Source organism: Boleophthalmus pectinirostris, unplaced genomic scaffold (assembly GCF_026225935.1).
Source record: "Boleophthalmus pectinirostris isolate CB_2022bp ecotype Guang Dong unplaced genomic scaffold, ASM2622593v1 HiC_scaffold_20, whole genome shotgun sequence".
In the NCBI taxonomy this organism is placed as follows: domain Eukaryota; kingdom Metazoa; phylum Chordata; class Actinopteri; order Gobiiformes; family Gobiidae; genus Boleophthalmus; species Boleophthalmus pectinirostris.
Genome location: NW_026571153.1, coordinates 17,123,542 through 17,145,694, shown reverse-complemented (window position 1 = coordinate 17,145,694; position 22,153 = coordinate 17,123,542). Strand labels below are relative to the sequence as shown.

General features: G+C 38.9%; 1 protein-coding gene across 1 annotated transcript in view; it reads left to right on the top strand.

The window, feature by feature from the left end:
• LOC110159307 (pyruvate carboxylase, mitochondrial) overlaps positions 1–22,153 on the top strand; it is a 606,539-nt gene that overhangs the window by 518,814 nt on the left and 65,572 nt on the right. Inside the window, 2 exon segments of the mRNA XM_055156707.1 lie at positions 10,375–10,532; positions 13,147–13,233. Of these exon segments, the coding sequence (XP_055012682.1) occupies positions 10,375–10,532; positions 13,147–13,233 (245 nt within the window).

Here is a 22,153-nt window from a genome sequence, read left to right as displayed (position 1 = left end):
TGTGGTTTTCTTGTCCGTGGTTTTCTACTTCTGGAACAGCAACTAAGGTCGTTATGTGAACGTACAGTGTGTGCAGGCAGGTCGCATTCGAGCATCGGTTCGTACAATGTGAGAACATGATTCGTGAGCTGTGAACTTTTAAACCCTGCGATTTGGTCGTACAGTTTAAGCTGGGGCTGAGTAACATGACCGAATATATCGCACAGTGTACGCCCGGCATTACGAATCATCAAAGATCCACAGGTAATGCTAATCATATGTGAACAGCGCTTTAGTTTAGTTGATATTGGAAATTCCATATCTGAAATCAGCCAATTAATTCTAGTGAAGGTGTATAGAGTTAAAAAAAAACGTTGAGCACTTCCAGTTTTATAACATCACAAGGTGGAACAGAGTGTTTTCAGTTTGAGAGAAGAACTCAGAATAAATATGCAGCATTCGCGCAAAACAAAACTCCGGGTAAGTTTTCGATGAGGGAGCAACATTATCACATTATAGATCAGAAACTAGAGTAATACGGGCCCTTTAAAAACGCACTTTTGGAGACTGACGATTGGCTGTGTCTCCCTTGGGACCAAAAATAACTTCAAAAAGAATAAACGACCCCACACTAAATGATCCTTTGTCCCCGCACCCCTATCTCTCCCTGTCTAATTCAACCATCTCCAAAGCCCATAGTTTATTGAAATGTCCTGGCTCGTACGCACTGTTCTATGCATTCACCCACACTGCTACGTCTGAGTGATGGTGCACATTACAGACTCTCTCATTTCTCTGCGCTTTTATTGATGTGCGATTCCAACTGCAACAACAATGAGGTGTGTCTGTTGAACGCAGCTCACACCAGAGACATGGCATCGATTATAAAGCATAAACAGACCCATGTACTGCGCCAAATGAGGCCTTTCTTCATCATGATTTTGCGATCATGGGCCGTGCTGTCATATCACACCTCAGCAGGTCCACGGGGAATCTACGGCCTCAATACAGCATCTGTGTGTTTTCTACTCTTAGTTGGAGAGGGAGGATATTATCTTTGTCTGGCCGCCATTTTGAGTCACATAGAACTTGGTTACATAGTTGATCTGTCATTTTTATTCCCTCACATAAGTTTTATAGAGGATTATCAGAGTACAAATGCGAATCTATTGGGAATGCAAATTTAAAATGCCACTTTGTAAATTTTATTGTGAAGGGTCCATCATCGGCTGGTCTCCATAGCGATGTCATTGCTTTGTCTGCATTGTTCCACAGTATGACATTAAAAGGCCAGTATTTTCTGATCTATGTGATGACGTTGTTTTCTCATCATGTTTAACACTCAAATCCTGCGTATTTAGGCTGAGTTCTTCTCTCGAATTGAGTCTGTTCCACCCTGTGATGTCATGTGGTAATACTGGAAGAGCTCCACTGTGTTTTTAAACTCCATACACCTTCAGTAGAAATAAAAGTAAGCTGCTAACTTGAAAACTGCCGCTTCATAACACCACAAGGTGGAACAGAGCATTTTAAGCTTTGGAGATATAAACAGTAGGAATGGGCATGATTAGTCGACTAATTGATAATTGATTTCTAATCGACAAACCGAATAATAGGTTTCTGTGTGTAGATATGAAGCGCAAACACTGGAGTTGCTTCCTCAGTCCCACGTTTGGGCTCTGGCACCTCCTTGGAGATCATTGTACCACTCACTGAGTGCGTTTACATGCACATCTGTATCCCGGTTTCGTCATGTTGTATGGTTAAGCAGTATCTCGGTTACTGCAACATAATGAGCTGCACTAAACCTGCACACGTACGATCTTTGAAAACATCACAATATACACACAGAACAGACTCACCTTCAGCATCAACATCCCTCTGTCACAGAAAGAACACCTATATTCCAACTGAGTCGTGTCCTTTAGTCCGACAGAAACTGAACCACATCAGCGCACAAGAGTTTTTTTTTTTCTCCACTTAGTTTATGCAAATTAGCCATGCGGTTTTAAGTTTAATTTCTGTAAGACTTGCACAAAGTTGCATTAAGCACATTCTAATGTCAAACAGCTGATGTGGCTCTAGAGTGGTTACGGTTTATATGTTGTAAAGTTGAGTTTATTTATACAGATTAGTAATCGTAATAATAATGATGATACTTATTATATAAAAACGTTAATGATTAATCAAAAATTGATTGTTAATTCTCCCGACGATCGATTAATAAAATTTCATCGAATAGCCATCCCTAATAATAAACAGACTAATAATAAAAAATTACTCAGACCTGTGTGAATGAAACCACACACAACTTAAGGTGTGTTTTTGATGAGGTAACAGCATATAACATGGCAAAAACACTTTTAAACTTACCTCCATAAAGACAAGTGGCAGATGCCACCAGGTCAAATAACAGATCAGAGCTGTGGAGAGGTGAATCTGCTCTTAAGAATGCATATTTTTCAAGGTATTTGGGGATCAAATCACTGCTTTTGAATGAATGCATGTATAACTTAAATGCATTTTCGACATGAACATTTCCAGTAACCTCTCCATGGAGACACTGGACCTCTTAGTACTTGAAATATTAAACAGACAACCTTTTATTTATATGCATTTTATTTATGTTAAATATAAATAAAATGCAAGTTCTTGTAACCTTTGAAGCATTAACACATTTTAGGTCAAAGTGGTAAATATATTTTTCCAGAGCCTAACAATAAGAGCACTGTGCTAAAGCGGTCTACCTATAGTCCTGCGTAGATGGAGAAATCCAAACTGAGTGTAACTAAATCAAGCTGAAATATTGGCAAAATATTTATAGAATATCTTATGAGGCAATGGTAGTTAATGAGGCAGAGATAATTACTAGGTATAATGCTCCCAGCGACATAACCTCATTTTACTGACAATCCATCAAATAACTTTTTACAGTTGTATTAGTGGTTTGCAGTGGTGAAGGACTCAAGGGGAAGTCAGTGTTTTAGGGTGACTTTGACAGTTGAATTGTATTCATTGTCCCTTTTAACCTTGACTTGAATGTAAGTCTTATTTTAAAATGTTTTCATTTTTTTGAAGTTGAATTTGATCCATGTCCAGACAGAATCATTTGCATAATTTAGATTTGGACTTAGACTTAGACAAACTTTATTGATCCACAAGGGAAATGGTTTGGACACGGTAGCTCACACATGACAATATAATATAAAAAATAGCAAGAAACTGGTGTCAAATAAGGCATAATTATACAAAAGTACATGTACAAGAAAAAATAAAATGTAGAAATATAGTAATACAACATATCTCCACTATAACTCTTTATGGATTCTGAAGTTTACAAATTATTACAAATACTACTACTAAATTGGTGTTTACTTAAAGGTGCATTGTGTAACTTTTCTGCTGAAGGATCTGTCACCTGCTTGTTTCTATGGAGATGTCATTGCTCTGTCGAGAATGTTCCACAGTATGATATTTAACAGTTCTGCCTCACATTTATTCAATTACAGGTGATTTTACAGCTCAAAAATACTTACAAAAACAGGCATTCTGACTGTGAGCGGGGTTGCCTCTCCACAGATCTGACCTGTAACCTGGTCTAGTTTGGTCTCCATGAAGGTAGAATGGCTTAATACCATACTGCGAAACATTCCAAAGCAATAACATTTCCATGGAGAAAAGCATTTCACTGACCTTCCACCAGAAAAGTTACACAATGCGTCTTTTAAAACAATAAATGGCTGGTAACTTTTTCAGAAGACTATGAAAATCTGTTATTTTCCACTTATAAAAAAACACTTCCCAACTCCCACCTCACCACAGGGTCTGTGGTCTGACCTGCTCACAGCTGCTCTCTGATAAATGACCACCTCTGTTTGGGACTGGACACCTCAAGAATAGAGTGGGGAAAATGAAAGAAACAAGTATAAACTAAAAGGATCATGACTTCTTGAAGTTAGCAGTTATTTTTATATCCTCTGAAATCTGCTTATGTTAATGAACGCTGTGCTCAAATGGTTCTCTCTCCTTGAGAATGTATGGTACACACTAACGCACAATTAAAGGTCCTATATTACACCAAACTGACTCTTGTGAGCTTTAAGTCATGTGGTTATGCTTTTACCTAATGAAAAACATACCTGCAGTTGTGTTTTGTTTCATTCACACATGTCTGAGGTTACGTTTACACTGAAATGAATCACTGTATCACCGTATCGGAAAAGATTTGCATCCAGACACATCATTTCTGTGTCCGCAATCTTCCCTCTCCACACAGCTTTGTGCATATTTGTTTGCGTTTTACAGAAATGAAACTTAAAACCACATGGCCAATTTGCATAAACTGAGCACTCAAAAAACAGCTCACTCCTTCTGTGCTGATGCGGTTCAGCTTCTGTTATACTAAAGGACACAACTCAGTGGATTATACGGTATGTGTTCTTTCTGTGACAGAGGGATGTTCTATTAATGGTGAGTCTGTTCTATGCTTCTATAGCGTTGAAGATGGTTCATGTTAAACATCTGCAGGTCATAAGCATAGAACATATATATGAATGGACATACATTCTTAGCGTTTTGGCAGTGAATTACTTCACGGTGCATAGACTTACATCAGCGTATCAGCATTTTCAGGCGTCCGCACAGTGCCGGATCAGACCTGTACTCAGATGAATACGTGGGAGCTGGTGGCACCAGATCGTTCCGTCTCTGGAGCCGTTTTCCATTGGATTAGTGTGGACGAACACTGCATCCACTCCAAACAAAATGATTTAGTGTAGTTTAAAGTTCTATGATTGGCACTTCCAGAGCTGAAATGATCCAAATGATTCTAGTGAAGGTGTATAGAGTTTAAAAACACAGTGGAGCACTTCCTGTATTACCACATCACAAGGTGGAACAAGGTGGAGTGTTTTTTTGTTTGAGAGAAGAACTCAGCCTTAATAATGGGCCCTTTAAAAATGATTCAGGGTTAATAACAAAAAATTGAAACACGCTAGCTTTAATCCCTGGTCCAAAATGGCAGCGCTGGGCAAATTATGACAAACATCAACTATGCTAATTACGCTAATGTGACAAACTTAGCCTCAAAGTGACGAGGAGGAAATATAAGGATTATTTGTGTATTTTAGTGGCAGAGCTCGCAAAGTACTCCAAATCTTTAGTGTTTGAGAGAAGAACTCAGCCATAATATACAGGATTTGTGTGTTAAACATGTGTGAATGAAATAAAACACAACTCCAGGTATGTTTGTGATGAGGAAACAACATTATACCATAGATCAGAAACGGCTTAAGAATGATTCAGACTTAGTAACAAAAAATACAAACGCAAAACATGAATATGGAAGTCAATTCTTTGTCCATTGCGCACAATTTCAGCGGACCCATCTCACAATGACACAGGTCCTCTCTAAACTATGAATATGTAGCTCCTCCAAATCTCCATCGCAGAAATTTTAAGGTGTCTTGAACTGGGTGACTTTGTGTGTTTTTGAAAGAGTGTTTTGTTCTTAATATTCATGAAAAGCTAAAGGTAGAGGCCTGTGCTATGTCAGCGGGGAGCACCTCGTTATTGACAGTCAGTTTCAGAGCACAAGTTTTGCATTTCCACCAGATTATTTTCGAATACAAAATTGTCCACAGTTTGAGGACCCACGCTGTAGTAGTAGTAGTAATTACTACTAGTTGAAGTAGTAGTAGTCCTTGTCCTGTATTTGCACCAGATTTCCTGTTTATTTTCGAATACGGGTTCCTCCACAGTTGATGAAGGCCCATGCCACAATACAATAGCACGGTTTTGCACATCCCACCGTGATCTCGAGTCTCATTTCACCGAGGAGGGCGTAAATGAGAACTACACAAGTACACTATCAACCAGAGCGTTGAATAGGTCCTAATTACAGACTGGGGTGGGAGATCATGGAAGCATCCTCACTACTACAGGCACATTAGTTTGTAATTAGTTTCACAGATCTAACATCATTCCCACCAGGATCACAGCAGTAGTTTTTGTTGTAGTAGTAGTAGTAGTAGTAATGGTAGCAGTTGTCATAGTAGTAGAAGTAGTAGTAGTACTTGTTGTCATAGTAGTAGCTGAATGGCTCCTAATTACCGACTGTGGTGGGAAACCATGGAAACCTTCTCACTTCTACAGGCACATTGGTTTGTCATTAGTTTCACAGGGTCACAGCATAAGCACAGAGCAAGTAGCAATCAAGGACTACATACGACATTGTATATTTGTATTGTAGTAATTAGTCACAGTAAGTGTAGTTTCAAAATTAGTAGTTGTAGGAGTTGTAGTGATAGTTGTAGTAGTAGTTGGTAGTAGTAATTGTGGTTGACAATTTCCCTACAAGTACAATAAAGTGTATGTAGATCAAATATTCATAAATATCTGCATTTGTTTATAGTAGTTCACGTTGTATTGTAATAATTGTTGTCATCATAATTCTAGTAGTTTTTCATTAGTAGTAGTAGTGGAAGTTAGTAAAAGGCACTAATTGGTAGTAGTAGTAGCAGTAGTAGTAGTAGTAGTAGTAGTAGTGTGGTACAGTGAGGTTCATTTGGTCTTCATATAATTTATTACAGTATTAAAAGTAGTATAGTAGTGGAAGCAGTAGTACCGTATTTTTGGACTATAAGTCGTACCAGCCAAAAATGCTTAATGAAGAAGAAAAAAAATGTATATAAGTCACACTGGACTAGAAGTCGCACTTTTTGGGGGAAAAGTATTTTATAAAATTAGAGACCAGGAACCGACATTTCATCTTGAAAGGCAAGTTATAGTAATAACAATAGAACGGAGAACAACAGACTGTTAACTTCACATATGAACAGTTCTTCAGATAAACTATAACATAAACAACAGAACAAGTTAACCACTAAATCCACTGAATTCTTTATCTTCGGTGTCACTTCTGAGCAACTCCATGACCTCCGGAGGTAAACAGAGCGTCGCTTCCTCTTCTGTGTAGCTGTCGTCAGACTCGGCATCAGTTCTACTTAGTATTATTCCGGCCTTTCTGAATCCCGACAGGATGGTTTCAGTTGTCTTTATATTTGTTTACATTTTAAATAGTTAGTGATACAGAAGTAATGGTGCGATCGACTGACATGATACAGACAGTACACTGGCTCTTTCTCTTTCTTCTGCATCCGACATGCGCAGTAGCGTGAAGTGACAGTGGTACAGAAGTACAGAAGCCTAGAGCGCCCTCTCACAGCTATCGGTGTGAAAATGTTAACATAGAAGTCGCACTGGAGTATAAGTTGCAGGACCACCCAAACCATAAAAAAAGCGTGACTTATAGTCTGAAAAATACGGTAATTGTAGTTGAGGAAGTAGGCTAGTAGAAGTTGGTAGCTGAAAGTAAAAAGTTGTAGTTGAAGGTGTAGGTAGAAAGTATTAATTAAAGTTGTCGGTAAAAAGTAGCAGTTGCTTGTAGTTGGCGTCAGCAGTAGCAGTAGCAGTAGAAATAGATGAAGTACTATTAGTAGTCAGTGATAGTAGTACATAGTTAGTTGGTAATTTGTAGTTATTTAGTTGCAGTAGTCGTAATACTGGGCCTAAATACTTAACATCTAATGGTTGTACTTTCTCTCACTTTGAAGCAGTGCAATCTACAACCTAATTCACTAAAGATTGGGAGTACTTTGCAAGCTCTGCCACTGAAATACACAAATAATCCTTATATTTCCCCCTCGTCACTTTGAGGCTAACTTTGTCACATTAGTGTAATTAGCATAGTTGATATTTGTCATAATTTGCCCAGCGCTGCCATTTTGGACCAGGGATTAAAGCTAGCGTGTTTTAAGTCATCCGCTTTAGCACCTTAACTGTCCCCAGCAGAAAGCAAAACACATCACACATTTTAATGAGTCTGGCAAATGTTGACCGAATGAAGTTGTGCTATATTTGCTAGTGCTCAAAAAAAAAAAAAAAGCGAAAAAACAGAATTAAAGTGGCATTCTACCCATTTTCAGCTCCCAAATGCTACCTCGCTTCATGAAATTTTCAGGAATTGGAGTCTGAGATGGATTATGTTCGGAAGAAATGTCCCGCTTGGCATTTTGAGTTTTCGCCTGCTGAGTTTTAAAAATGAATACAAAAATACATGAAATTTTTCCCTGTGGTGCTGGTGGTAGATGGAGGCTGTGGCCATTACTGACTTGGACGGTGCGGTTTTAAAAAAAATATCAGTTCTCTGTCAGCAATGATATGTTGAACACAGTCTCATGCACTTCTTATTGTGCTTTAAATTCTCCAAGCTGTCATACATGTTGAAGTGAGTTATGTAACTGTAGCTCTCAAACCGTGAATGTCCATTGTAACGTATAAATCAGCCCGGTTTCATATGCAGTATGTATTTTTAACACTGCAATATGGACAACAAGTCATTTCTATTGGCCTATATAATGCGCTTATTAAAATGAGTGACAAATTGAGTATTTTCGATTTTCGCCCACAAGTCAGTGTTATGTAAATACTGAAAATAAAAAAAGGCAGTTCAAGTGAAAGGTCATATATTATGCAAAACTGATTCTTGTGAGCTTTAAGCCAGGTTATAATCGTGTTACCTTGTCAAAAACAGACCTGGAGTTGTGTTTTGTTTCATTCGCACATGTTTGAGTAATCCTGCATTATTAATCTGTCTGCGTTTCCAAAGCTCAAAACGCTCTGTTCCACCTTGTGATGTCACGAAGTGGTAGTTTTCAAGACTGGCCATTCTAAGGCTGAAAGTATTTTTGGCTATGTTCAGACTGCAGGGCTTAATGCACAATTTAGATTTTTATTTTTTATTTTTTTTGTGAAATCAGATTTTGCGTGGTCGTTCACAATTCCAATTAAATTGAACTTGTATGTGAACTTTAAACGCCCCAAAAGTGTCCCGCATGCGCATTGAAGCATGCTCAGTGTTTATGGAAATCACCTAAACTCTGGACTTGTCTCCCAAATGTTCAGTTTCTTGGTAAAATGGAGAGGTAACACGTCCACGGCCATTTCATTTGTTGGAGTCTTTAGCCTCCTTGGGTTTGGCTCACAGGCTCCTTTATTTTTCATTGACATTGGATCCAGGACCGCCTGTAGCCACGCTCGGACATTTCTTTGGCAGTCATTTCAAAAACTGCCCGGTTCTCTCCAAGACCTCTCTGATTTGACCTGAAATCAGCAATACCCCAAATACTAATTAACTCGCTAACCTCGTTTTCCCTCCATTGACTAGACTCCGAGCCTGACGTGTAGGTGGGATGAATGCGACCTGGCCGGATCTGCTATGTATCGGGTTTACAACCACATATCCAAGTGGCCTTTGTCGCATTTGAAAAAATCGGATCTGTGTGGTTTAGACTGTCATTAAAAGATCAGATACAGGAGCATAGGGGTGAAAAAATCTATCTATTGAAGGTGTATGAAGTTTAAAAACACAATGGAGCATTTTCTGTGTTGCCACATGACGTCACAAGGTGGAGCAGGGTGTTTTCAGTTTGAGAGAGGAGCACAGCCTAAATTGGCAGGATTTGTGTGTTAAACATGTGAGAATGAAACAACTCTGGGTACATTTTTGATGAGGAATTAACATAATACCGTAGATCAGGAAATAGCATAAGGTGGGTCCTTTCACTAACTTTTAAACTCTTCAGAAGAACTGACATTGTTGTTGTTGCCCTGGTACCTGTACTTAAATATGTACTGTGTAACTTTTCCGGTAGACTCCTGAAATGTTCTACAGTACGGCATTTAATTTAACTATCTCCCCCGAAACAAGCAGGCCAAATCACAGGTCAGATCTGTGGAGAAGAGGACCCACTGACAGAAATAATGCATGTTTTTTGCTGTAGTTTTGAGAAATAAAAACATCTGTAATTGAGTAAATACAAGATATTTGTTTAATGCCATACTGTGGAACATCCCAGGCAAAGTAATGAGATCACCATGGAGACAAGCAGATGGGGACACTCCACTGGAGAAGTTATACAGTGCACCTTTAAGTAACAAAATTGAGTACTTCTTCCACCACCGTTTACGTATTTAGCATTTTTAACTCATTCAGAGGAAGATATTTTATTCAGCAGAACTTTTTCTTTAGTTTTCTCTTTTCTTCTTTGTAATAATTGTATTCTTCAGAAGAATTGACAAAAAGACTAAAAAATGGCAGCTTTTGCAATTTGACAATTTGAGATTTGGATTGTCTTCATACAGCTCTATCAACAACCTAGACAAACAAAAAGCATGTGACCTTCTCTGCGTTTTGTGTTATATTTACTCCTAGATATTTTAGTCAGGACTGACTTTAGGCCCACGTAGGACTTTCTTTTTGTGCAAGGTGAGGAATAAAACCCCGGAACAGTAAACACCCGTGTGAAATATTGATGTGTCCCTTGTGCTTTCCAGGCATCGCTCTGGAGAAGGTGTTTGACTACAGCGAGTACTGGGAGGTGGCTCGCGGCCTGTACGCTCCGTTCGACTGCACGGCCACCATGAAATCTGGGAACGCCGACGTGTACGAGAACGAGATCCCCGGAGGACAGTACACCAACCTGCATTTCCAGGTATCCTCTCGCTCTGTGTCTCTCTCTCTTCACCTCCTCTCCTCCCCCTCTTCTCTGGGGACTGATTCACAAACATAATACGGACTCTCCATCACTGAGGGCCCCAACCTGCACTTCCAGGTTCTGTCTTTCTTCCTCTCTCTCTCTCTACCTCTCATCCTTCTGTTTTTCTTTTTCTCCTCACTCCTCACTCACTGTGCTTTTCTGTTATTTACGTATATGTATATTGTTTCTCTCTTTGCACAAACTCGAAATAAAAACAAATCATTCAATCAGTCCTCTCTCTCTGTCTACCTTTCTTTTTCTCTTCTCTCTATACACCTCTTTCTCTCTCTCTCTACCTCTCTCTAACTCTCTTTACCTCTCTCTACCCCACTATACCTCACACTAGGTCTCTCTCTATATATACCTCTCTCTTCCTCTCTCTTTTCACCTTCTCTCCTCCTCCTCCCCATAATACAGACTCCCAGGTTCTGTCTCTATGTCTCTCTTTCTTTTTTCTCTCTATACACCTCTTTCTCTCTCTGCCTCTCTACATCTTTCTAACTCTTTGTTCATCTACCTCTTTCTCTCCCTATCTGTACATCTCTCTACCTCTCTTTACCCCTCTCGACACCTCTCTACCTCTCACTACCTCTCTCTACTTCTATACCTCTATCTACCTCTCTACCCCCCTACCTCTTTCTAACTCTCTGACTACCACTCTCTTTACCTTTCTCTACCTCTCTACTTTTCTCTACCCCTCTACCTCACTCTACCGCTCTAACCCCCCCTTTCTCTCTCTACCTCTATCTACCTCTCTACTTCTCTCTCTACCTCTCTACCTCTTTCTTTCTACCTCTATCTACCTTTCTACCCTACCCCCCTACACTTCTATCTACTTCTACCCCCCTCTCTCTCTCTTGTGCGCTCTCTCTCTGCCTCTCTACCCTTCTACCTCTCTTTACCCCTTTACCTCTCTCTCTATACCTCTCTCCTCCCCCTCTCCTGTCCTCCCCCTCTTCTCTGGGGACTGATTCACAAACATAATGCGTGCTCTCCATCACTGAGGGCTCCACTAGATGTACTTGTATTAGGTGCTCTGCTTATGAGACAATTTACGACTAATATAAGTCATCCCATACTGCACGTTTGCACACACCGGTATTTTATTATCTTCAGTGAATCCTTGAGGAGCGTTTAGATGAGATTTTTCCTTCATAAAGACGTGTACGGTCAGAGTGTGGGGAAAGTATATTACCAAGGAGCGATGTCAATGAAGAAGGTGGACGCTTTTGTTCTGGAAATCCTTTGAAGATGTAATTTGTGCATACATGTATGTTATGTACACATGGAGCAGTAGTAGCAGTAGCAGTAGTAGTAGTAGTAGTAATAGTAGTAGTAGTAGTAGCAGCAGTTGTAGCAGTAGTAGCAGCAGTAGTAGTAGTACTAGTGGGAGTGGTAGTGGCAGCAGCGTGGTGTAGTAGTAGTAGTAGTAGTAGTAGTAGTAGTAGTAACAGCAGTAGTAGTAGCAGTAGCGGTGGTAGCAGTGATAGTAGTAGTAGCGGTTGCAGTAGTAGCAGTAGCAGTAATAGTGGTGGTAGTAGTAGTAGCGGTAGTAGCAGTAGTAGTGGTGGTAGTAGTAGCAATAGTAGCAATAGTAGCAGTAGTAGTGGTGGTAGTAGTAGTAGTAGCGGTAGTAACAGCAGTAGTAACAACAGCAGTAGAAGTAATAGAAGTACTGGTAGTAGTGGCAGTAGTAGCAGTAGCAGCAGTAGTAACAGCAGTAGTAGAAGTAGTAGAAGTAGTGGTAGAAGTGGTATTAGTAGCAGAAGTAGTAAAAGTAGTGGTAGTAGTAGCAGCAGTAGCAGCAGCAGTTGTAGTTGTAGTTGTAGTATCAAAAGCAGGTGTACATGTGTATAACCAGTAGTGGAACTTAACAATATAAGTACAGTAAATACTTAAGTATACATTTTAGGTATCTGTACTTAAGTAAATTTTACAGTACGGTAGATATTTTTTTACTTTTACTTCTCTACATTTACAGAGCAGAGGTCTGTACTTTCTACTCCACTACAGTTTTGAACAGGAATGAAAAGTAAAAATATTTTTAATCAAAGTTTGACACCTGACATACTTAAATAGATTTTCCCATGTGATACTTTTACTGTTACTTTACTCCAGTATCTGAAAATGTAATATGTCTTCCACCACTGTGTATATCTTTGTCATTATGAATACTCTCACATTGTAATGGGTAGCAGTATTTAACGAAGTAATAATCCCACTAAGTACTTGTGTGTTTACTACTTGAGTACTATTTTAGGCTCATTTTAGGCTCATATTTTATCTTCCAAATAGAGCAGTTAGTATTCCCCTCTTACATCCTTTATTCCTCTCCCTCTCTCTGACCTGTTTATTTCTGCCCAGTTTTTAAGAAAAGCAGATGCAGCAGGTTCCTCTTCTAACTCTCAGTGAGACGAGCATCTTCAGTGTAAATTAAAGAAACCGCAGGTGTCACCGGGCAAATTAGAGCTTTAAATCACCAGTTTGTGCTGAAATCGCCGTCTTGTGTTTATCCCAAACTCTTCCTTTGCTCTGCTCCTCACTCTGGGATTTGGGGACTTCTTTGCAGGCTCACAGTATGGGACTGGGGAACAAGTTCAAGGAGGTGAAGAAGGCCTACACAGAAGCCAACAAACTGCTCGGAGATCTCATTAAGGTAAGACTTGAAAAACGCCAAAGCAAGTCCCGCCGGCAGCTCTGTCAAACTACTATATTCGGGCCAAAACAACTGAATATTTGTGAGTTAAAACATTTGTGATTTAGTTGTTATAAATTTAACTTTACAATTTTGGGACTGTCCAATCACGCCCGCTGATTTGTATTTACCGTATTTTCCGCTCTATTAGGTGCACTGGATTATAAGACACACTGTCATTAAATGATCTATTTTTGAACTTTTTTCACAAATAAACCACACCTGACTTTATACGAAACACAACAGTTAGATGGGTGAGTAGGACTTTGTTTGGTGCGTTCACGGTGACACTGGGCTTAGATCAGTTGTGGCGTGTAGGGAGGGTGCTGTCTGGGACCGCTGGATTGTTGGCGTGTTCGCAGTGACTCAGTTGTTCAGTTGTGTCTAGAAGTGGCACACTGCACTCGCTTTTTCGGTTCGTTCCTCCGTTCCGTTCCTCGTCCGCGTGGAGTGATGAGTGTGTCTGCGGGTGTTTTTCGCTGTGCGGTCGCTGTCTGCTCCGTGTGTGTTTGTGGGTTTGTAGTTTACTGAAGTCGTGCTGGGACACCCGAGTGGATTCGTGTATAGGGCGCTCTGGATTGTGGGGCTCGCAATAATTTTTTGATGGAGTTGGAGGCTTAAGAGCGCCCTATAGTCTGGAATATACGGTACTTCCTTCAAATGTGATAATTCTTAAAACACTGTAATTGCAAACTTCAAAATCACTATATTTGAAGCCTTATAAGACATCAAAATCTTAGCGAAATTCTCTTTAAGTACATTTTTAAACAGGTACTTAAGTAGATTTTTTCATGTGATACTTTTACTTTCACTATTTCACTTTTTTTAAGTTTTTTGTTTGTTTTTGCCCTTGTACTGTTCTTTTACTTGGAGATACAATGTGTAACTTTCCTGGTAGAGGTTCCACCACCAGCTTGACTCCATGTTTTTTTCCTGAATGTTCCACAGTATGGCATTTTACTTTAACTATCTCCACGGAAACAAGCTGGCTACATTACCAGGTCAAGTAACAGGTCAGATCTGTGGAGAAGTGGACCTGCTGACAAAAAAAATCATGTTTTTGTGGTAGTTTTGAGAAATAAAAACAATTGTAATTGAGTAAATACAAGATATACTGTATTTTTTTAATGCTCTACTGTGGAACATCCCAGGCATAGTAATAAGATCACCGTGGAGACAAAACTATGGGGGACACTCCACCGGAAAAGTTAAACAATGCACCTTTAAGAAATAAAATTGAATTGTATATAGCATTTTTAACTCTCTTGGAGGAAGATATTTTCTCTAGCAGAACTTTTGCTTTAGTTTTCTTCGTTCTTCTTTGTAGTAGTTCAGCGCGTTCCCAGCTTTGTGTCTTCTGTTTACTTTGGCCTGTGACTTGAGACTTGATTTCCTGCAGGCATTAATTGTAGCTTAGACTCCACTATCATCATGCTCCCAGTCCTCCTCCAGCTCTTTCTCTTTTCGGTGGCGTCCATTCATTTCCTTGTTTTTCTTTCGCCTTCATTATTTGCTAAGAGAGTCATCCCTCTTTCACGCAGAACACTTGCTCGCTCTTAATTATTCTGTTCCACGGTTTGGGTTTTGTGCCTTTGTTTCGCTGCCATGTTGTTGCCAGTTTCTTCTTGCTATAAGTTGCATTCACATTTTAGAATTGGATGTCTGTCCACGAAGTTGAACCTAATAATTTTTAGTTTTTTTGTGTTTTACGCTATTTTCTAGTCTATGTTGTAATGTTGTTTCCACATCACAAATATACCTGGAGTTTGGTTTTGTTTCATTCATACATGTTTAATGCACAAACCCTGCATGTTTAAGCTGAGTTCTTCTCTAAAACAGTCTGTTCCACCTTGTGATGTCATGTGGTAATACAAGTGCTTCACTGTATTTCTAAACTCCATACACCTTGACTAGAATCATTTGGATGATTTTAGCCCTCGAATTGCCAGTGTCTACTAAACTAAAGCTAAAAAGTAGTGTTTACTCAAAAACTACCACTACCACGTTTTCAGCTTTGGAGATTTAGAGAGACTAATAATTAAGGATTACTCAGACATATGTGAATGAAACAAAACACAGCTCCAGGTTTGTTTTTGATGAGGAAACAACTATAGGACTTGTAAAACATCTGGATTTTAGCATCGAAATTAGCAACCCAAATAAGAACCAAAGCACCAAATGATGACAAAGAACTTGGCCATTATGTGTAATGTTTTGTTAGTAAGAAAATATCAGCATTACAAATGTTATCAGTAAAAGTTATATTTAATTTGAAGATGTTTACCTTGTGTCTCTGAACATAGATTTAAAAATACAAAACATAAAGTAAGGTTCCTTTAATTCTGTGGTTTAGATTACCATATTTTCCGGGCTATTGGGCACGCTCTTAAGCCTCCAATGTCATCGAAAAACTACTGCGCGCCCCACAATCTAAAGCGCCCTAGACACGAATCCACTCAGGTGTCCCAGCACGACTTCAGTAAACTACAAAGCCGCACCACCCGCAGACACACTCATCATGAGGACGAGGACGAGGAACAGAATGCAGGAATGAACTAAAAAAGCGAGTGCAATGTGCCACTTCTAGAAACAACTGAACAACTGAGGCACTGTGAACATGCCAACAATCCAGCGGTCCCAGACAACACCCTCCCTATACGGCACAACTGAACAAAGCCCAGAGTCACTGTGAAAGGGCCAAACAAAGTCCCACTGACCCATCCAACTGTTGTGTTTCATTTACAGTCCGGTACAGTTTATTTGTGAAAAAGGTTTGAAAATAGACCATTTAATGACAGTGCGCCTTATAATCCAGAGCGAATAATAGAGCGGAAAATATAATATTTTTAACAGACAACATTTACACCTTTGTGTTTTAATTATTTCACAAAATTGAACTTAGTTCATTTGAGGTTTTATGCCATTTTTATGTACAATAATTATAAACATGAAAACATCTTAATTTTCTCAATTAAACATGCATTCTATTTTTAAAAAATCCTTCAGTGTTAATAGTGCACTGTGTAACTTTTTGGTTGGGGGTCCGTCACCTGCTTATTTCTATAAATATGTCATTTGCTCTGTGTGGAATGTCCCACAGTATGACATTAAACAGCTCTACCTTACATTTATTAAATCATAGGTGTTTTTTATACCTAGAAAAACATGCTTTCTAACTGGGAGTAGTGTTGCCTCTCCATAGATCGGACCTGTAACTTGGCTTGGTTTGGTCTCCATGAAGACAGAAATGTTTAAAACCATACTGTGAAACATTCCAAACAAAGCAATAACATCTCCATGGAGAAAAGCATTTGATGAACCCTCTGCCAGAAAAGTTACACAATGCACCTTTAAACTATTTTAGATTGAAATTTCAGGTGAACTCAGCCTATTCCATTCTATTCCACTGTATTATTCCCTTGCTATCTTCCTCATTTTCGCATGCTGTGTGGAGCCGTGGATTCCCTATTAGCCTGCTACCTCTCCCATTTTGTTTTCCACACCTTTTTTTTGGTCCGGAGTGCCTAATTTTATGTGGCTGCTTTTCCCCCGGCGCCCCCTATCAATTCAATTAAGGCTTGCCGGCTTCGTTGCACAAGCCAATGTTGATCCGATGTGCCTATGGGTCCCTCCTCTCCCTGTTGTCTGCTTTTAACAGAACAATTCAATGTTTCGCAGTCTGCTGGCCTGTCGATAGGGGAGATAGTGGCTCTAAATCACTGCTGGGGGAGCTCAAATTGAGACCTGGGAGTCAGTTAAGCAGAATTACACCTTTTTCTGGATTTTTTGGGGGCGATAGTTGTTCTATGCATGTCGGAATGTGAGTTAGTTCAGTTTCTTATCATTTTGTTGACATTTTTAATAGAATTGAAAATGTGCTGTGGTAGCTGGAAGTATAAAATATATTAAAAGAAACACATATTGGTATCCCCTAATCTGAAGTACACATTTTAAACCAAATAGTGGTACAGATAAAACTTTGAATGATATAAAAATAATTATTACTACTTATTTGCTTCTCAAGCCAATTATATATAAAGTTGAATGACCTTACATTGGGTTGAGACGGAGAGGTCCTACTGCTAAAACCAGCGTGTGTCCTCACATTGCCTATCGAAATGAAATCCTAATTTTCCAGATAATATTTTGCATTATGTTATTTCATATTTTGCAAATGTAAAAAGGTGTACTCATGTGCTTCTCAAACCAGTATTTATAAAGCTAAAAAAGCTTCTGCTAGGTTGTACTGCTGAAACCAACTTATGTTTGTGTCCTCAAATTGCCTTTCCAAATCAAATAATAATCTACTTGTTGTGTAGATCTACTTGTTAGTTGCTCTCAAGCCAATTATCTACAGAGGGCTTATCAGACACTTTGCACCACTCTACTGTGCATGTCTCCTGCAGAAAGAGCCACTTTCCCATGCCCTGTCTTGTATCATGTCAGTGTCTCATAGGATTTCAGCAGATTTCAGTCTCTCCCGGGGGTGGGGATAGTTGTATCGATCAGGTATGAGTGGATGTCCAGCTACTAGGTTTGACACATTTATTTTATGCACTCACCTGCTTTGGGTTGGGTTTTTAACCCTTTCATGCATAAATTATGATAGGTTACTTCAGGATTTTTTCCAAAGTGTTTTTATTACGCTTTAGGCATAGAAAGAATATAATCACCTTCATTTTTTTCAAACATGCATTCTTCAAGGAGTTGGTGACATGTCCACTAGGGTGGACAATGCGCATATGAACACTGAATGAAATATGTGTTTGAGAAGATTTATTATTGAAAAGGAATATTGTAAATACTAGAAAACATGTTTTTGTTTGCTCTTTAACATTGTGTTAATATATTTTGAACATATTCCAGAACTTTTAAATGTATTGCAAAAACATGTAACGATAGAAAAATGACATTCTTTGAAGCAGAGATAGTACAGTCTAAATAACTCCAACCATAACAATGAACATGCCTACCACAACATATCAGCCTACGACTATGGCCAACATTCTTTCAGGTGTACTTAAGTACATGAGTACAGTGTGTCTTCAGTGGAAAAAGGTAATCTTGTATGGAAATTGGCAAAGCACCCAACAACTATTGAATAGCTGTCCACTGTAGTGACCGCTAAGGGTTGAGAGCCACTCATTACCCCACTCACTAATGTTAATTTAGCATCATAACTTATTTTATCACAAGGAGATAAACTGTTTTAGTGCAGATAACAGCGCTCGCTAGGGTTGTTTCATGTTAACCACACAGACAGCGGCACTTTCTGCATTTAGATTGCACACGCATCTCCTCTGTTACCAAAAAAATAATCTATAAACTCTATAAACTCCTTACATTGGGTTGCCAACTTTTCAACATTTTTTCAACCACGTTTCTCTCCTCTCCTCCTTGATTATACAAATGAAAAAAAAAAAAAAAATCTCCAGATAATCTTTTTCATTATATAACAGTTGTTTGTGTCAGCTTACTTATTTGTTTTCCAAGTCAATATTTATGAAGCTGAATGAACTCCTTACATTGGGTTGCCTGATTGTATGGCCAAAACCCACTTTTGTTTCTGTCCTCAAACTGCCTAATCAAATGAAAAAGTAACAATGAAATAATTGCAGATAACAAAAAAGTTTGTTCAGGCCTATACTATTTGGTTAGTATTCATTAGTACTATTTAGATAATAGTTTGTATTGTGTAAAAGTTGTTTGTGTAGAGCTGTGTATTAGTTTTTCTCAGGCTAATTATCTCTAAAGCTAAATGACCTTCTTATATTCAGTTGCCAGATCCTAAGGCTAAAACCAACTGTGTCTCTTCAAATAACCCCGACATATGAAAGCTAATGGCAGTTGTAGTAGTTTATAAATGAGATCACCAGTTTTAACATGCACATTACCCATTTTCATTCTTACTACTTGCATTTCTCAGCTTGATTCCAATTTCTAGTGTATTTGCGGTGCCCTGATTCAGATAAAAAATGTTTCACAAAATACAAACAAGCCAGAGATCCATTTGGACACACTACACAATGTTTTATAGATTTTTTGGCTGCAGTTTGAAGTTTTTTGCCAAGTTTTTCAGTGAGTTAATTCCTGGTGTGCTGCCCGGTCATTACCCTCTGGTGTGGAGTGGCAAAGTCATGCTTTTATCGTCCAAAATCTATGAAATGGCTTTAATCTGAATCAGTATTGTGAGAGTGATCTACAGTTCTGCCACTGGTTTCCCTATTTCAAAGACGAAAGCTATGTATTTTCAGATCGCTGCAGAGTATTAGTTATTTCTTGCAGTTTTCAAAGAGACTAGTGTTTAAAGTTTTGACTGTGGGTTTTAAAATGTCATGTTCCTTATGAAGCCTTATGTTTGTAAATGTCAATTGCATGCAGAAGGCGCTAGCAATATTAAAATTTCAACTCAATTTTGATACAGATTCTGATACCACAATGATAATTAAAAAATACTCTTTCTTTAGACAATAGAATGTGATTTCCAACATTAAATAATAGTGTGTGTTTTTTTTTTATATACCCATGTGGTTTTATATCTAATCCCTCAATTGTCCAAGTATATTCCACTGGTCCATTGGCATTCACATGTTTTTTACTAGTTTGTCTACATTTCTAAAGCTCAAGATGGTCTGGTCCACCTTGTGATGTCATGAAGTGGTAGTTTTAAAGTTAACAGCTACCGTTTACCTTTAGTTCAGTTGAGATTGGCAGTTTCATGGCTGATTTCCAAATGATTGTAATGAAAATGTAATGAAGGTGAATGGAGTTTAAAAAGACAGTTGAGCAAGAAAATATGCAATTTGAGCCCTTTAAAGTATTTGGATGTTTTTTGAATACTGACTTGCACTTGCCCTGACCCTCCCCTGTTATATATACTTAGACTTTTGAGAGCAAAATACAATAATGCAGTAGGTAGGTATAAAGTGCAGGGTGATGGGAAGTGAATAACAGCAATTACAAAGATCTGAAAAGAAAAGAACATGTAGTCCGAAAAAGTCCACAATTTGCTGAAAGCCTTAGACTGTGCTGGCCCGTGTCAGTTATCGATCGACGGAGGCAGTTTATTTGAGGATAGACAAAACCATGTGTCTCTCACTCTCCATGTGTTTCATATTGATGTTCATATTACAGTTGTCTGTGAAGGTTCTGAAGGATGGCATTAAGCAAAGGGTCAAATCAAGATCAGCATATAAAAGTAGATCTAATTTGAGAAAGCATGTCATGGAATGTTAATAATGCAGGACCCAGATATGCACTCAAAGATGTTGTATTTCTGTTCTTTTTAACTTGCATGTGCCTTGAAATTTGCCTGTGGCTTTTTTTTTTTTTTTTTTTTTTTTTTACAGTGTTGCAGATCATTTCCAAAAACTGGTTTCCTTCTTGGGCAATTAGTGACTCTTTCCAACCATATAAAGAAAATATTAGAAGAAGGAATTTAGAATTTTTTAATGTATATGTAGTAGTAGCTCAGTTAGTAGAGTGCCCCCCGATCCGTAGGTTGGAGGTTCAAATCCCGCTCTCAACATAGACATCACAGATCCACTGACGCACAAGTTACTGGTGCGATTCCACCTCCCACAGATGAATGCTGTTGTTGTGTCCCTGGGCAAGACACTTGTCCCAACTTGCTCCTCGTGTCTGCGTTTAATTGTGTGTGAATGAGTGCGCTTTGAGTGCCTTGAACGTGGGAAAGCGCTATATACAAATTTCACCAATATCCAAAAATGCTCAACCCAGGGATTAAAGGGGCACACTTACACACATTTACATGAGAGCTTTAATTCCGAAAAAAAATCATTTAATTCTGAATAAAAATTAATTCCGCTTTCAAAAGACCATGCAAACACTTAATTCCTAATGAAAATGATTCTTCAGAATTAAACTTACTTCCGAAGTAAGTGGGTGATTTATTCCAATTTTAAGGCCAAATTAATGTAGTTCTGGATCATATAAACGTTTATTCTTCTTAAAAATAATCACGTTTGTTCAGTGCATGCTTGTTGGGTCGCCCTTCTGACATGATCCGGACGATCCAGCTCCATCAGTCCTCGCTTCGGACCTTCATCCACTGCTTTTTGGATTTGCGAGCAGGATGTGGGAGTGGACCGAGGTAGAGCAGCCACTCACTCAGTTTGTCTTCTTCCTCCCTTCTCCGACACACTTTCTTTATCCTCCTCAGCTGACAGACGTAAAGCCTGATGACAGAATTCTAGAGTTGCTGCTTAATTATCATTAGCCTGATTCATCAGCCGGTTTCACTTCGTAGAAACTGTCTGACCTTGCAGTGTTAGAATTCAGGTACTTTTTTATTTAACCAATTTCTGCAATTTGGTCATGACATATGTAATGCACCGCTAACGGGGCCAACTGGTATATTAAGCTTCAAGTTTCCCAAATCTTGTAGGAAGAAGGACAATAATGTCTTTCCCCTTGATAAAATTCACCAAACATTCTCTTTGTTTTGGCTTTAAATCCTCAATCTCGGAAATCGTTGACAACACATGTATGGCTCTTCGCTGATTGGCTGGTGCCCAAACTCGCACTTCCGGGGGTTTTTCAAATCGTCAAGTGTATTCAGATTCCTGATCTAGTCCCTTGAGAAAAATGAAATTGAGCGGAGGCACTAGGTGGCACCAGCCTGGCTAAAAAAGTTTGGCTCATGTTTGTGTCTGTGGCGTAACGACAAACCGAGTTGGAAGATTGGTGATTGGATTCCATCTTGGATAAAACCATGCTACTGTTGTGTTCTTGGGCAAGGCCATTAACATATTGTACCTTGCCAATCTTAAAAGTACTAACCACGATCAGTACATTAACATGGAGTTTTTGTTCAGTTTGTCCTTTGTCTAATACCGCCTCATCCTGTAACCTTTGGATT